We start from the raw sequence: 16,457 nt of genomic DNA, 5'->3' as shown, positions 1-16,457 counted from the left end.
ACACAGGGGGCCGAGGACAGACTTTCGAATACGCATTGAAGCCGGCTCATTGGAACAGCGTTGTTAATTGGCAAGAGGCGAATTCGGAAGTGCTCGATAACGAAAAATTCGCCAACAGCCCCACACCAACAGCTGTAACGCCGCCTTGAACTCCGGACAAGGTCCCTCTGCGGCTGTTGTCATGAAGAGGCCTTTCCGGCACTGTCGCAAATTATGAAGCTTCTAAGGCGTGTAGAAGCTCAGGCTCCGTTTCCGCTTATACGTAGAAAAATAAATTACATCGTATTTGTTACTGTCACGCAGGTGACTTCCTAATTTCGTTTGATGCTTACGAAGAGGCACTTTTGTGCGTTGTTTTTAATTTTTCTCACTGCCTGCAGAGCCTGAAAGACAGCCTTGGCGTCCGGTATTGGTAAATAAATTTCCTGTGAAGGCTAAATGGTCTTTCTCTGTTGCGATCGGCCGAATATAAGATTTAAAGCGAGGCATTATGAACCGCAGTTTTTAGAATGCTTTGCCAGAGTCATGGATCTACTTTTTCTGCATGGTATCCGCCATTGAAATTTCCAGCTAGCCAAGCTGGTTACCCTCAACCGCTAATGGTCTTTGCCACAGAAAGCACTGAAAGAAAGAAGGCAGCCCTCGTCAGCCCTCGTCCCTCTGGGACGAGGGCTGACGAGGGCTTTTCAGCCCTTTTCAGCCCTTTTCAGCCCGAGGGCTTTTCAGCCCTCGTCCCACGAGGACGAGGGCTGAAAAGGAGACGTTCGCTGTACTTCAATATGTTCATACCATCTCATGTGTTAAAAAGACCAGCCAGCGCAGGAAAGCCGTTAAAACTGTAAATATAATAACAAAGCAATGAGCTGCCGTTCAGAACTGGGCACAAATCGCGGCTCATTATATCTGCTGTAAAGGTTGTTCGGTAGATGGTAGCTCTAATATGTGCAACTAGTACGTTGGTGAGAACGAGGCTCGCAGGTGCCTTAGGGAGGCATTGAAAACACATTTCATCCAATTTTCGCGCTTAGTAAATATCATTTGGATGGCTATTCAGCTACGTTGAAATATGTCTAAGAGAAAAAGGCATATTTATTTATTGGAAGTGGTTTGATTTCAAGAATAGAACATTTCTATCCTTGCCCGCCAGTCAATTCACATTTCTGATATAAAGACTGAACAGGACGCTGATCATCCTTTGGAAGGAATTGGTAGTGCATTTTACCCTCACGAGTCTGCGCTAAAAATAAAACGTACACGCGATGTTACTGCAGATTGCTTGTGACTGCCACCCGTGGCGGGGATGCTTGGTGTGCAGCTTTCTTGACATTTTCTAATAATAGCTGCGGTTCCCGCGAAATTACCGTTTTTATTATCTCTTTATTGGTGCAGGGTGGTAGGAACAGGGAAAGTAATTTCTCCACGGCGTCCCTTTAATGACCGACTGAGAGAATATCATAACAATATACACGAGAACATATATACCAATGGCCGCTAGACCAAACCCTCACGCTGCAACATGCACAGTGCTGTGCGAAGTCATTTTGAAGCATTCATCGCGGAAGCGGCGGCTCTGCGCCTCACTATGAAAACACAGACTTCCTAACCAGGCTGGAGCACACCAGCGCTCCGGATAGATGGGGCGAAAATTCACAGCGCTATGCAGTCTTAGTAGCGTAATAAGTACCCGAAAAAAGGTATCGTTGGGATCAAAATTGTGATACAAACCTCGAGCTGCGTTTAGACTGCATCAACGTGCTACCTGGAGACAGCAGAGGAGCTACCCCGGTTTTTTAGCGAGGCGTGCCAGTTTTCTCCTTGCGACGCGTAGAGAACACGGCGGGCGCGAGGTACAGAAAATAAACTTTACTCCGGATTATAGTATAGTATCTCCGAAGTAGGGCGGAACCCTTAGTTTAGGACTCCATTGGCTCGCGCCGCATAGCTTGCCGATGAATCAGCGGATGCTGCTGCTGCGGGTTTTAGCTGGTCAGCGCGGTTTTGCAGGAGTAAATTGTTGGTAGAGGAAGGGGGCGGGTAACCAGGAGGGGGCAGGCATTCGCGAGTGGTGTGTTAGACTGGGGGCTTTCGTCCACATAAGGGACTGGATGAGGATATCGTACGTAGCTGAATAGGAAGGAATTAGTTTCTAGCTGTCGGCATACCAGTACTTCACGTTTAAGAGATGGGTATGGTGACAGGAAGTGTCGCTTGTTAAGTCTGTGAAGTTCGTGGGTTCGGATGAAGTTCAGTGCTTCAGTTAGAGCGTTGTCTCCGTTTGTCAGCGCTTCCAGCGCTGCCTGGTCAGCCAGATCTCGCGATTTCGCATTAACGCAACCATCGCTATGGAGGGATGCCTGTCCAGGTGCCTAGGCGATGGACACCCTGCGTAGCGCCATTGGATGTGACGATACGGTGAGTGCATGCTGGTCGTCCCTGTTTTTCCCAGAGTCCTGCAGGTGGTTTGCTAATTGCGACTAATCTGCCACTGTGGTTTAGGCGGGGACGGTGATCACGGCGTCATCCCCGAGCCGCCATGCCGCTGTCTACTGGGTTCAGTGAGCAGAGAAAAGAAAATGACGAACGGAAAGGCAGGGAGGTTAACTAGGCGAAGCCCAGTATGCTGCCCTACACGCGTGGGAAGGGGACGAAGGAAGAGATTGAAAAGCGAGAGAGGAAGGTGAGTGATTTTTTCGCGTGTCCATAGTCCGTAACTAACAGGGTACATTGGGCACTATTTCACAGCCTTGAATTAGAGAACAAATAGCGCAAAACCATGCATACCACCAGAAAGCACAGAGGACGAGACGCAAGCGCTCACCCAACAATCTGAACTAACTCGCTCTAACTCACGCTAACTGAGTTAGCGCTTGTGTCTCGTCCTCGTTCCTTCATTGTGGTATATGCATGGTTTGGCGCTATTTTTTCTCTAATTCAAGTACGCACCAACTAGCCCAAAAAGAGGTGTTATTACAGCCTTGAACTCAATCCTAAGTATTAAGAATTTTAAAAGCGCCTTCCCAGCTGTCTTCTCCGATAAGGGTTTAGTCCAATGACCCACAAACTTGCATCTGTAAGAGGACGAGGGTTTAAGCGGCGGAGCTTTGCAGCCAGGAGGGCACGCTCACGCTCAAACAGAGGGCAATCTCAAAGTAAGTGCTTAATTTCCTCTTCGTACCCGCAGTTCTCACATGCAGTACATGCTCACGAAGCGCCTGTGTTGTCTAGTATTGTTAAACACTGCTCGTCTCAGCAAATACCGGGTCACATCGGTGTATAGAATAGCTGTGTCCTGCGTTCCATCATCAAGGACTTGGGTCAGGGCTCGTGTTCTCGCTTGTATCCAGCGTTTATGACCTGCCTGGCGCATGTTGCAGGGAAGGGGCTCCACCTGAATTTCTGGTCGGATGTCCGCCAGGAGCAGTTTTTTTTCTAGAGACGCTGAAATGCGAAAACCGTGATAGCCAATGCCATCAGAGGCACACGCAAGAACCCGTGGTACAAATACACAAGGTGTGCTTTGATAAGTTTAAGAGACTTGCCGTGCAGAGACCCAAGGCCTGCCGTGCAAAGTTTTTAGATTTTTGCTTGAAGAAGAGACTAGTGCTGACGAAAATTATCGGTCTGTTCGGTCACGTTGTGCAGTCTGCTGGCCATGTAAAACACGGCAAAAAAATTTTAAGATTCGAGTTGTTTCGCAAGTCGGGCTGCTCTAGGACTGGTTGTTTGGGCTCTGCTACCGCACAGTCCCCGAATGGACAGGAGAATTAGGGCTACCGGCCTTATCACGAAGGTTGCGCAGGCGGTAAAATTGTGATAGAGATTCTTTTCACTACGTCTTCCCAAAGATAGTCCAAGAAACAAGGATAACAGCCGTTCTATGTCAGTATTGGCGGACACCGAACTACCGAGCAGAATCACCATTCTGTTGAAAAACGGACCGAAGTTCAGCACTGAGCTTAGAGTGTCGGCAGTTGTCACGGAAGGCATCAGACAAGCACTGAGAACTGTGCCTGCGCGATGGTGTTGACAGCCTTCTCCGGACTGCTAGTAAGCGTCGGACTAGTGTGAGCCGGGGACCTTCGAGATTGAACACGCCAGTAAAGGAAGTTGTTTCTTGCTTCAGAGACGACGACTTGGCTCTTCTGAAAACTGCTGAGGCAGACTTCGCCGTTCTGCCTTCGGGAACTGTGGGCAGAAACCCACTCGAGCAGTTGGCCACAACTTTATTCCAACCAGGGCGAAACCGTTCGAGCTCCTGAGCTGTGCTAGGACTTTATTTTGGATAGAATTCCGAGAGCAGTTATTAGCAGCAAGCGCGATAGCGTAGAGCTGTTCTTGCTGTAAAAACACACAAATTTGAGAAATTCTTTAGTTGCATAGTGAATGAAAAAGGCACCTGCCAATGTGAAATCGGCGGGTTTCTTCAAAAGTGTTTAAATTTGTTCGTGCGTGAAAACCCTTTCTTGACAAGTAACTCAGGAGATACAGTTTCATAACTACAGGGTGCTTCACCTGTAGGCTTTGCGTTTTGAACTCACGTCGAAAACCTGTCCTTCTTTTATACTCAAAATTACCCTGTTTTGTGCCTCCAGGTCTTGTATTGAAGGTGGGGATGTAAAGCTTTTTAGAACACATGCGGTTTATGGCTGGACAATGTTATCTGTATGCTTGAGTTTTACCGCGTCTCTCATAGCCTTAGTCGCTTTGGGACGTTAAGCCCCATAAACCAAGCAACCAGTTTTACCTTTGCTCAACTTCTATGTTTTTTAACAACCAGGTAATTTTTCAGCGTAAATGTATTTGCATTCCTTCATTTGTAGCACCAGCACGACGAGACAGTTGTGACAGTTTTATATATGTGTACACGATTATTTGGTTTTCCTTAAACATCATCCCAATATTATGCACGATGTCCGTGGAACATGTATCGCTTTTTAGACGACATGAAAAGAATCTAACCTTTACTAACGAATTACCAGAACATGACAAGCTACACGTTTTAATTATTAACCTGACTTTAGCATCCGATAACCTGCGCTGGATGTACCCGCCACGAGCAGAAAAAGACTAGCCTTTTGGTTCGGGACATTCGAAGACTGTGAAATGGGCTATCGGAGCGTGCTATTTGCAGGGCCCCTTGATTGTCTTGCCCACAACTGATACTTGAGAGCCTCAAGAATCAGGTCAGTGGGATTACGAACGCTCGATTTTCTATTGTGGTCAATGTCACTTTGGCTGAAAAGCTTCTACAGAAACTGAAAGCTAGGCCGTGCGCGGAAAATAGATGGTCTAAAAATATTTGTTGTGGCTTAACTACGGTTAAGCCTCGATATCTCGAAGCGAAAAGCTCTCGCTGCTTTTCAGCCAACTCTCAAGCTACCACTTCTGGATCAGTGTTTCTGCACTGTCCGACTGTTGCTGCTTCTTCTCCTTCCATGGCGAGTGTCTGCGCCTGTTCTATGGGCAAGCGCGCCTTATATACCCCTCCTTTCAAATGTGCACTGCACACGGCTGCGGCGAAAGATCAAACTGTGGCGAGGATGGCCGCCTCTTCTATGGCCGCCGCCGCCGCTCACGCGTTCTCTCAACGCCTTGCGAAATAACCTTCTCCTCTTGGGACGGCGGTGGCGACCGCGCGGCAGCGGCGAAGGGTAAAACGGTGGCGAAGAGGAGAAGCGGCGACGGACATGCGCAGTAGCGCGCGGCGACGACGACGGCTGCGGCAGCAGCAGCCACCTGCGCTCCGAGTGGCGTCACTCGGTTTCGCGCATGCGCAGCTGTGGCAAATCTGTAGTGTGGCTCACGCGAAGCGCGGTGTTGACGAGCCTAGTGAAGCTTTTCGCTTCAAAAATGAGCCCAGCTGTACTACACCCCGTGCACAGTGTTTCCCAGAATCGAAGGATGCGGCGAATCACTTCAGTGCGCCGGTTGCGTTTTGCGCCCGTGTAAGTTCGCCTCCTTGTGCCCGCGGATGATGCCCGAAGGGAACATTATGCCGGACTGAGTGAAGCGTCATGCCACTAGGCTCGTCACATGCCTGACGGGCGTTGTGTATGAAGTCCCCCTAAACTGTGAGAGGGTATACATCGGTCAGACGGGCCGATATTTAAATGATCCATTAAGAGGACACCAGCTTTCGATGAACACAAAAACAGGTTACAATTCCTGTCTGCACTATGACGCATGCCCGAATGCTCCTCGAAATAAGCCGTGTCTGTCTTCTGTGGTAAAAGCAAAAGTTTGGAAGAGAAGTCGTTACCAGGTGGCACGTGAGATTCCAGAGGCGTTTTTCATAAGGGGTCGATTGTGCAAATGAACCATCAACCATCGTTTAACAAAATACTGGAGGACGCTTGAGGTTCTCCTTTAAGAGTGGAACGCGAGAGCGTGTTGCAGCGCTGCCAGGGAGTGCACTGAACGCCATCGCCCGTTCGGTGCGAACCCTTGTCTGTAGGACAAATCCCTCGGAGTCTCTAGGAGGGCTCTCAAAAGAGCCCATCCGCCGCCCGAAGACATCAAGATTGGGCTGCTGTGACGCTGCTCCCTGAATTGGCCGTTGTGCGTCTATGTTTTGACTGGGAATTTACAGGAAAGGAAAGGCGCAGTAACTGTCTCACATATATGTGGACACCTCATCCATGCCGTGAGGGAAGGGAGAAAGTTTGGAGTGAAGGTGAAAAGACAGCAAGAGAGGCCGTAATGGAGTTCTCCGTCTCCGCTGGCGTCGCATTCCTTGGCCACAACAGCACACAGACGCGTATAGCGCAGGCGCTCGGGCGGTACGGGTTCCAACACAACGCTATGGACGAGACCCGTGCACAACATTACGCACACAGGTCCTGTCGCCACTGCCTGCCCATCTGAAGCCCGAAGATGACGCGAAGGATTGTACCCACGCTGCCACCCGCAGGGGCGAAACCGTCGTGTTGTCAGAGGAATCCGCGTTCGGACCAGTTGACGTTTTCAGAGGTTTCGTCAGCCGTCTCTCCAAAGTGACATCCACAACCCCTGTGTGACGTCAGTGTACAGCCTTTGCCAAAAGTAACCGAGCAACAGGCTCTTGTTTCTCAAACGTATAACGGAGCATTTACAGCAGCCCTAAAGACCGAACGGTTCCATAATGAAAGGACAAGGTCTCACCTTTCTTTACAGAGAATCAGAGCTTAAGGGCTACCATGAGTGCTTCGTTACGCGGCTAATTAACAAACCACCTGTGCCGGGTTACTTTTGGCAAATACTGTACGTTAAAGAACCCCAGGTCGCAGAAATGACTGAAGCCCTCCACTACTGCTTCTCACATAACCAGAGTCGTGTTGGAACGTAGAACTCCATAAACCAAAACTCAAACCGAACACGGTCACGCCACCTATCGTATCTCAGCGAAACCTATACGTATTGATTTTCATCTCTGCAACATAGATGGCGCTGCTTTGCCACAGCTCATGGCAGTCACTTGATACGCTTTATAGACTAGACCGCGATTGTTATCGGGTCCCGTTTCACAATTCGCATACTCGTAATTACTCATGCACGCATCAGTAGACAAAGACACTAGCGTGTTCTGCCCGTGCTCGGCTCGCAATCTGAAAGACCTGGGTTTGCTTCCCCGTGGGTGTACAAGATTTTTTTTTATTTGGAGATTCTCGTGTTATAACGCCAGCAACGCCGACACTGGCTTTTCTGGAACACCCTTAGCGCTATCGATTCACAAGAAGGCAGGCTTTTGGAGTGGGCATAGTTCCTTGATATGAGGGTGTACTCCTTGATATGAATAAGAATCAGTCGTCAGTCTGCGTTTGTTCTGTACCCTTTTCGTCGTTGTATGTGCGTGCGCATACCCTTTGTTGTTAACACTCGTCAGTAGTTCTGATTCGGCTGATATGCGATAACAAATTTAATGAGTCTGCTGAATTCTCCCCCGATGCTAAGGCATAAAATCTTTGGGTATTATTCTCGAGCTTTACGTAAAAGCGCTGCGTTTGCGCGAGGCCGTTCTTGTCGTTTATGGGCTGCAAATTGTTGAGACTAAGGGTTCTGTGCACCATAGTGTGAAAAACTGGATGCCATGGAGAAAACGAAGTCATTCGATCAGGGCATGAATCTTTTTGGCGACCACTGTCACTTACAGGCTGGTGGAGTAAGAGTGGTAAGGATGGCCAAGATGTCGCTTGCAACTGGACCCACTGTGGTATTCTGGAGGCTCGTGAGGACGACTCTGAGCTGGCAGACGACTCCCGCTGTCGCACACATTAGTTGCATGTGCGGCAGGTTGTTCAGAACGCACTGCAACGAAGGCATATAATAGATGGGCGGAAAAGTAATGTGAAATGAAGCGACAAACACCCGAGATAGAAAAAGAACAGAGAATAAGGTTCGTAACCCACGTCGTCCTATGCATGCCACAGCCTGCTTGCTAGAGTATTCACAAAATATTGTTCACGAAATCTACCAATCTATTAATTCGGTGCCTCTGAACGAGGCCACTTCATACTTTTTAGATTCAAACGAGCCATTCCATCTGCCAGTCTACCAGGCACGCTCAGCGGGCGCTTGAATTGTGAGTGTGTGATTATTACTATCGTGCGAAATTTAAGAGTGATGCTTAACTATTTGTATCCCAACGGCCGCATATGTGGCCAGAACGTATGACCGGAATACTGATCATGAGCAGAGGCGAAGATATGAAATAACATAAATATATCCGGATGGTTCTTCGGAAACCCGGAATAAATAGTTTCAGTGACCGAAGCTTAAGTGAACGAAAGAGGAATATGGCTGGTTGCTTTCTGCGAATTTAAGGTCATCTCAGCAATGAATAAAACAACACGCGAGAAAAACCACAAATCGAATAAATCTCTTAATAGAAGCAACGAACGTTACTCACCGCAACGCTGTTGACAAAAGAGGCAACCATGGCGGTCTGAAAGAGTCAGAGCTGAGAATTATGCATGAGACACTTATAGAGCGAGGTATTTTAATGATTGCGGCAGAGGTGTGGTGATGAAATGTCACATCTCGACTTTTTCCTTACTACTGCGTAAAATAATAACGAAAAAAAATTACTTATCGTAACATGAGAAGCATATATAAACACATTCACGCTCCCATTCAAGTCAGCACAGGTCTGTGACGATTTCATCTTCCTATCATAACCCTACCATCGCTACCTGTGCAACACCCGTTGTCTTCTCGTTAAATAACTTTTAGAGATGGCCCTTCACGCAATGTGCACAGCGATGGCTGCGTCGAGGTGGAAGCTTGCTGACTACGCTTGATGTGGTTGGGGATGGGATAGAGCTGCATTCGCAATTCGACCGCGTTTCTAAGCTGTTGTCACACTCAAATTACTTTTCGTGTAGGGTTGAGTCGTGTAACACAGTACTCATTCAGTTGTGCACCTTTGAAGGTGTACATCTGCAAAAACCTCGGAAATTGCAGAAAAAAGTAATTTTTCAGCACTTGAGTGCTTAAACACGAAGCCTCCCGAAGACGCGATTTTGGAACATTTAAGCTCAACCGGCAACACGACTAGCAACGAACAATTGCATCAAATTTTACTTCTTGGAATGCCGTTTTCCTCTTATCTAGGTTTTCTAGGACACCTGAGTGCATCTCAAGCAAATGGGGTGTCATCGTAAATCTCGAGACGTTCACTGCAACTGGAGTGTTGGTTGGGAAAAAATATATTCACTAAATTAGGGTACGATCCAGTTAAAAGATTCAGTGAGAGAAGTCGTTGGTCGGAAATCTCACGCGGAGACGGCGGATGCTTAGCGGTGACGCTTCATCTACTCCCACTGCTTCGCGTCCTTCCTAGCATCAACCTCATCTGAAATGGCCGGCTATTCCAAGCTCCGCCCCCTTAGCTTTGTCACTGAGTGCTCTGTCGCAGCCACGCGGTCTTCGTCACCTGTGGTACCTCGGCGGTGGCGGCGCCCTCCGCGGGTCTCGTTATTCCTGGTGTGCTGTATTAACACGGAAGCGTTAGAGCGAACGTTCGGAAGAAAATCTGTGGGCGTTGTCATAAAATTCTAAGGGTACTTAGGCCTGCTAGGTGGAGGAATGCAAAAACATGTGTTTTGAGGAAAGGAAAGGAAAGGGCGCAGTATCTGTCTCACATATCTCCTCTCGGTGTACGCCTCAGCAGCGCCTTAAAACATGCAGCTGAAGGGTCATATGTCATTAGTCCGAATCTCTGTCGCCAGCTAGCCACCAACTTGACTGAAACATGTAAAGTATATAGAGAAATGCTATGACACCATCCGAAATGTTGTCCGACGAACGGTGGCTCAAAATATTGATGAATGTATTCGGGAATACTGCCGCCCCATTGATGTCAACCAGTGATGACATCGTTCTGTTTCTTCTCTCTCTGTTCCATCTCTTCTGTCTGTTCCTTAAACAAGTGTTGTTGTTTCGGCGGACGCGGTAGTGCACCGCGCCTCTCCTGGCTGTTAGTGGCAGCCATTATTGCTCAAATCGTGTGGGACGTCACCTTTCTCTAAATTTTCCATCATCCTCTCGCGTTATTTCGCATGCCGGTGGCGCGGGTTCGACTCCGACCTAGACCCCACTTTTCTTTTATTTTTAATCTGTGTCATGACGTCCAATACCTACTGACGCCAAAGAGAACAAACTTCCGGCGACACACTTTGCGGACACTTCCGTAGTCAACATATTCTACTAATGCTTTCGTATTAATAATTCAGGGTTAATCGAGAGGGTTGTTACGTCACATGTGGTGTGGAATGAAAATGAAAAAAATTCTGGTGATTTAGCATTGCTAAGCTAAAAAAATATTGCGCGAAACCAGAGGTTTTTTCAGGTGGACACCATCGCCACTTTTCTGAAAGCCTGATTGAGCTATCAGCTGACCCCGGGGAGCCAGTTATGCGTGTCTTCAAACTGTTCATCTTCAGTGCTCATTTATCTAATGTGAGCTGGCGGCCTATGCGGTAATGCCGCGTTTCTAGAGCAATGATGTCAACGCCAACGCGTAATGCTCCAGCGGCGTGTTTCTGCCACAACGTTGTCCACGCCAACGCCTGCATCGCACATCTCTTTGTCAATACCGCCACATTGCTCTAAGCGCGAATATTAGATCGCTGACGAAGAAGACGATGCGCAATGCACAACGCGAGAGTGTGATGCAGTTTAACACGAGGCGTGTTGGGTAACTACACACAGCGACGCTGCCTGTCAAGACATTTCTTAATGATAAGGGGATGTTTGTACCCTGGAATGTGAATTGCCGTCTGTGTAACGTGCCTGAGACAATTGATCATTGCTTCATCCTGTGCCGCGATGCCATGTTCTTTTGGGACATACTACAACGAACTCTTAAGAAGGGCATTGAAATTACACCATACACTATTACATTTCTGCCTGTTGGCAAAAAATCTGTTGCGACTTATGATCTGTTTGTGTAGATGGGACTTTTCAGTCTTTGGAAAAGCCGTATGATGGACAGACATGCCGAGCCACCAAGATCGTCCAAATCTGTGTTTCGTGAACAGTGTGCTTTGGTGAGGAGTGTATATGCTGCACGCGAAGAACCTCCAAGCTGGCTGTCGTGCCTAGATGCATGTGTGTGCCTCCCTGAATTTTGATGTTTTGAAGGGGATGCAGTTTTTAGTTAGGGCTATGGCGGGCTCCTATTAAGCAGCCCGGTAACGTGAGACGCGAACCAGTTTGATTGAAGTTTTTCCTCTTTTTACGGAAGTTCTTCCATGCAATAAAGAAAAAAACTAGTGTGATAGCCTAATGCTCTCGCGCAGTGGCCAGCGGAGTTGATCTGTTCGCGCAGTCGGGGGTTCGAATCACAGTTGTCGATATTTATTTGCTGTATTTTTATTTCTTCCTTTCCTTGGAACAAGCCCCTAAACATCGCAAACCAATATTTATATAACTAGGGAGAGACTCTCAAACATCGCAATGTCTTACTCAGGGTTTGCCCACATCGGGATAGTGCTTTCGCACGAATAAAACTGAAGATTAATTGTGACTATGAGGTCGTAGGCAGACTGAAATTTGATTATGACATGTAAGGATGTAACGTGAAGCCGTTACACGGACAGATAATTGAGGTGTCCCACCGCGGTGGCTCAGTGGTTACGGCGCTCAGCTGCTAGCCCGAACAAAGCGGGTTCGACCCCGGCCGCGGCGAACGAATTTCGATGGAGGCTAAATTCTAGAGGCCCGTGTACTGTGCGATGTCAGTGCTTGTTAAAGAACCCCAGGTGGTCGAAATTTCCGGAACCCTTCACTACGGCTTCCCTCATAGCCCGAGTCGTTTTGGGACGTGAAACCTTAAAAGACCAATAAACCAGTAATTGAAGTAATTAGCTGGGAATCGAATCCAGAACTCGAATTGCGAGTCAGACACGTTACTCCTTCGCCATTTAGGCAAGTTCGTTCGACGTGGTTAAAGGGCGACCTAATGTGTCTTGAGGTGCATCATTTGGTCTAGTGTGCAGATACTGATGTATGCCAGTGAGCTTATGTTATTACAAAGGTGTACTAATTACAGAAAAAAATAGCAGTGGCTTAGCTCTGCTATACCAGGATATACGTAGCGTGAGGTATTGGTATATATTGGTTAAACTTGTTGTTATTAGCTTGGGTTCCCCCTGTTAAATCTGGACATTCCTATACGTGTAAATAAGATTAAATTAAAGACGAGAACAACGTGCAGTATTAGTTTTGAAGTGTTTACTTATTTCTTATGGTTTCTCTTCTTGTACGTTTCATTGGTGAAGCCATACGCCGTCGGCGTTCGTTGTGTTCATTGGCGTTGGCGTTGACAACGTTTTACACTCCGATCATTTCAAGGAAAGGAAGTGCGCATAATGGCTCCCTGGGTCACTGGGCGCCTGAATCGTGCTTATAGGTACGTGGGGTGATGAGAGAGAGATGTGAGCTGCAGACATTGCAAGGTTGTGCCAAAAACGCGGCGATGAAGCCATAGGCCGTCGGCGTTCATTCTGTTCATTTGCGTTGGCGTTTTTCCTCCATGGAACACGGCGCAGTAGCTGCATATCCCTCCACATTCATACACGCAGCGCATTCTCCTCGCGCATGCGCAGTAGCCCCCAGCGGTGAGCGCGCGCGGCACTCCAGCTGTGCGTAGTGGCGTCCTCGCGCATGCGCAGTACGGTCGAGCAAGAGAGCACGCGAAACGGCGAGACTGTGGCCAATGTAGCTCACGCTACAAAATAGCAAACTACCATTAACAGTGTAGCGTCACATCCTTAAGGTGGAGCTCAACTGTATGCATAATGTTGGGTGCCTTCCATGCCGTATCAGATTGAATTCCCTTTTTTTACATTCGTTACCAGTTTAGGCCTGTTTAGGCAAATACGCCGTGGCATGTGTGAGGGTGTGTGTGTGTGAGAGAGAGGAGGCGCCTTCCTGTGCGAGCACTTCCGGCACCTAGGGTGGGCTAGGGTGGGCTCTTTATAACGGCTCACGCAGTACAAAGTAGCCGATTATGTGGCATAGCTGTGAAGCCTTTGAGTCAAAAGGAGGCAAAAAAAACAATATCCTAAAAAAGTTAGCACAACTAGCCGTTAAAAGCCCGTCAGGTAACTTCACAAGAAAACCCGAATACTGGAAAGTTGGTTCCCGCAGAAAAAATTACGCTGCACAAACCCTAAAACACCGCATTCCTTCGGTCTTAAACTCCTATTTGTCTTAAGATGTAGACATTTTAGCGCTGAATTCTACGAAGCTTAAGAATATATTTCTTCATTAAAGCGCAAACTGTATGTAACCGCTGTTAATATTGTATAATTCGTAAACAGATGTGCTGTTGTCAATCTTGAAATCTGATGTATTCCTTTTTCGGTAACCATGTTCAAATGCAAGTGCACTGCGATATCGAATGGTGAGTCATCATTGTTTATGACGGCGCAAATTTACTTTCCTCAGGTTTGTTTAGTATCATGTGTTGTTGCCATGTATTGTTACCATAGGCATTTCTTCATTTTACCGTGTCAAAACGACTGTTCTTTTTTGGTGTTTTGCGGTCAAGTGCCACCTGTCGTTTTCATGTAGGGGGGCGGGGACCAGTCAAGCTGCGGTTGCAGGTTTTAGCCCCGTCTCCCTCCATCTTTTTAGATGGAAAATAAAGTTTATCTTCTTATGCAGGGTATCAATGTGGCACTTTTGAAGGCACTGTTCGTTGGCCTTGGCAACGACCTAAATAAGAGCCCGATGTGTATTAGGCACAGTAACCAGTGGATGCAGTGGATGAAAGACGATAACCTAAGCACGCGGCAGATGCATTTGAGCCTTTGAGAACTTTAATTCGATATTTTTGAACCTCAAAATAAACATTAACACTTTATCAGCCCACAAATTACTGAAACTAAGTTGACCGCATTACAGCGTTAAATTTGTCGACGACTGCATATCCCCTGCAATATGTCATATATTGTGAAACTGGTGTATTCGCACGCAGTGTATTTTCATGCCCCTCTTTTTTGTTAATTTCAAAGATGTTCACATTGCTCACCTCGGATTACAGCTGCACTGAAAACAGGCAGCCCTTTGCTAACAAGCTTTACTTTAGTTTCTGCCCTGATTTTGGCAAGATGTTCGCAGTATCTGTTGGTTGCGGAGGAAGGAGATGAGTGCTACTCACCGTAGTTGGCGATCCACTTGGGCACACCTTGGGCGGTTCACCAGCGCACTGTTACAGAAAGCAGAACATGCCAGGCACACAGAGTTCCTCAGAATATCATCGCATTTGCTCTTCGTAGCATTTGAACGGTGGCAACTTGACTGTACCTTTCTTAGACCAACTTGAGTCCGGCATGTCGGAAAGCTCGATTAAATCGCAGTCAAGTTGCCTACTAATTAGATACATGCAATGCTTTTACCAGCCCGTTATACAGCTTTCAATGTAGTGCCACATACGGCGATAACTATCTTGCAATTCACCATATGTGCTCTTTCATGACAAATTCCCACCACAAAACTTCTCTTCCTTTCCTTGTTTTGCAAACATGAAAATTTGCCGCATACACTGACCAGAGGTTTTTGCACTCTGTAAGCAGGCACGAACACTGGACTCTAGATGTGTTATCCAAGTCTCACGGCTGCTTTAAAGTACGCTTTGTGTGGAGAACCTTTGTGAAACAAACAATTGCTAAATGAGCCGAGCTTTTCTAATACGTTTTGTCAGACGGTATAGTTGCTGGAATAACAGAATGCACGAAAAAAAAAACTTGCCGACCTTCTTAACCATACTGTTCAAATAACAATGCGATAGCATTTGTGATGCCTGCATGGTGTCTACAGTGAGTATCTAATATCCTTGTTTCAATTTTGTCGCCAAAAGTCTGGTTTGAGGCGGTTCCATTGGCCTTACATAGTATGCATGACTCAGCCTTTTATAGAAAGTTCAAGTACCTTGCATTAGATTATCCTGTGGGATTATACTAATCCAACACACTGATCCACTTTAATCAACCCACTAACGCCCCCTAATACAGATTAGTTCAATTTCTGGGATGGTCCTACTTCAGAAATTTTTGGGGCCCTTCTGATATGTTTGGTCACAGGCCAACGTCCGAATTTAGGAGGGGTGGGGGACTTACATTTTACAATTTGGCGGTGCCTTTTGATCCGTCCAGTGGTGGGCCCGTGGTATCAATCGGGTCACAACCCTCTCAAGAGTATTCATAAATCGCAGGGAGTCCTCATACCCTTGGCGCAGTGCAACGGTTAAGCGACGAGCCACTGCTCAGTCAGGTGGCCATTTTAAACATGCCCTCGGGTGAGTCTTGTAAGATCAATGTTCCCCAGACAAGGAAGGCCTGGACCGTGGTCCTATGAGGAAAGGAGCGTGGTCGAGGAAAATCGAGCCGCATCTAGGGAATGACGTCAGGACGTAGCTTGCCAGGATTTTTCTGCGGCGGCCTGTGTCGTTTCGTGCGCGTACGCCCTTATTAAGGGCTCTTTCATGCCGGAAAGCTTCCTGGACTAAATGCATGCTTGTTGTTATGGGCAAATGAGTTTTCAGACCGACTTTGGGAACCACCTAATTTGATATGTCGGCCCTCGTTTCTTCAGAGTAAGTGAGGAGGCGACGGAGGTTTCAGTATTTAGGCCTATTTCACAACGACGGAAGGCAGGGGTTTTGTTGTGTGCGAGTGAGTGGCTATGAAAGTGAAGAAACCATGGCGGATATGTATTCTGGCGCATTACCCGCCTCTCTGCTGAGGAGTCAAGCAATTCACTTTCTATGCAAGCGCTATCCATGTGGTATAAGAGATTGATAGTGAAGAGAAAGAGCCTACCCGTCCCAGCGTCTGGCCTCCGGCGTCGCCTGACGTCGGACGCGTAACTCACAGGGATGTTCGAAAGCAAGTTTAAAGATGAATTACTAAAGTATGAATGGTGCGCATTCTCCCTCAATATATGTTTTGTGCAGTGCTCGCGGCTTGGAAACG

The 16,457-nt window shown here is 47.4% G+C and overlaps 1 protein-coding gene across 1 annotated transcript in view; it reads right to left on the bottom strand.

The window, feature by feature from the left end:
- LOC149345604 (uncharacterized) overlaps nt 1-15,751 on the bottom strand; it is a 29,962-nt gene extending 14,211 nt beyond the window's left edge. The window contains exons 1-4 of the mRNA XM_089585256.1: nt 15,603-15,751; nt 14,645-14,692; nt 8,885-8,920; nt 8,127-8,283 (exon numbers count right to left, since the gene is read on the bottom strand). Coding sequence (XP_089441382.1) covers nt 8,127-8,283; nt 8,885-8,914 — 187 coding nt within the window. The 5' untranslated portion in view covers nt 8,915-8,920; nt 14,645-14,692; nt 15,603-15,751. The remainder of the gene's footprint in view (nt 1-8,126; nt 8,284-8,884; nt 8,921-14,644; nt 14,693-15,602) is intronic.
- Nucleotides 15,752-16,457: the final 706 nt, after the last annotated feature.

Source organism: Amblyomma mixtum, chromosome 4 (genome assembly GCF_055824585.1).
Source record: "Amblyomma mixtum isolate Tamu chromosome 4, ASM5582458v1, whole genome shotgun sequence".
Lineage (NCBI taxonomy): Eukaryota > Metazoa > Arthropoda > Arachnida > Ixodida > Ixodidae > Amblyomma > Amblyomma mixtum.
The sequence above is the reverse complement of the archived record's forward strand: the minus strand, read 5'-3'. Positions and strand labels throughout refer to the sequence as shown.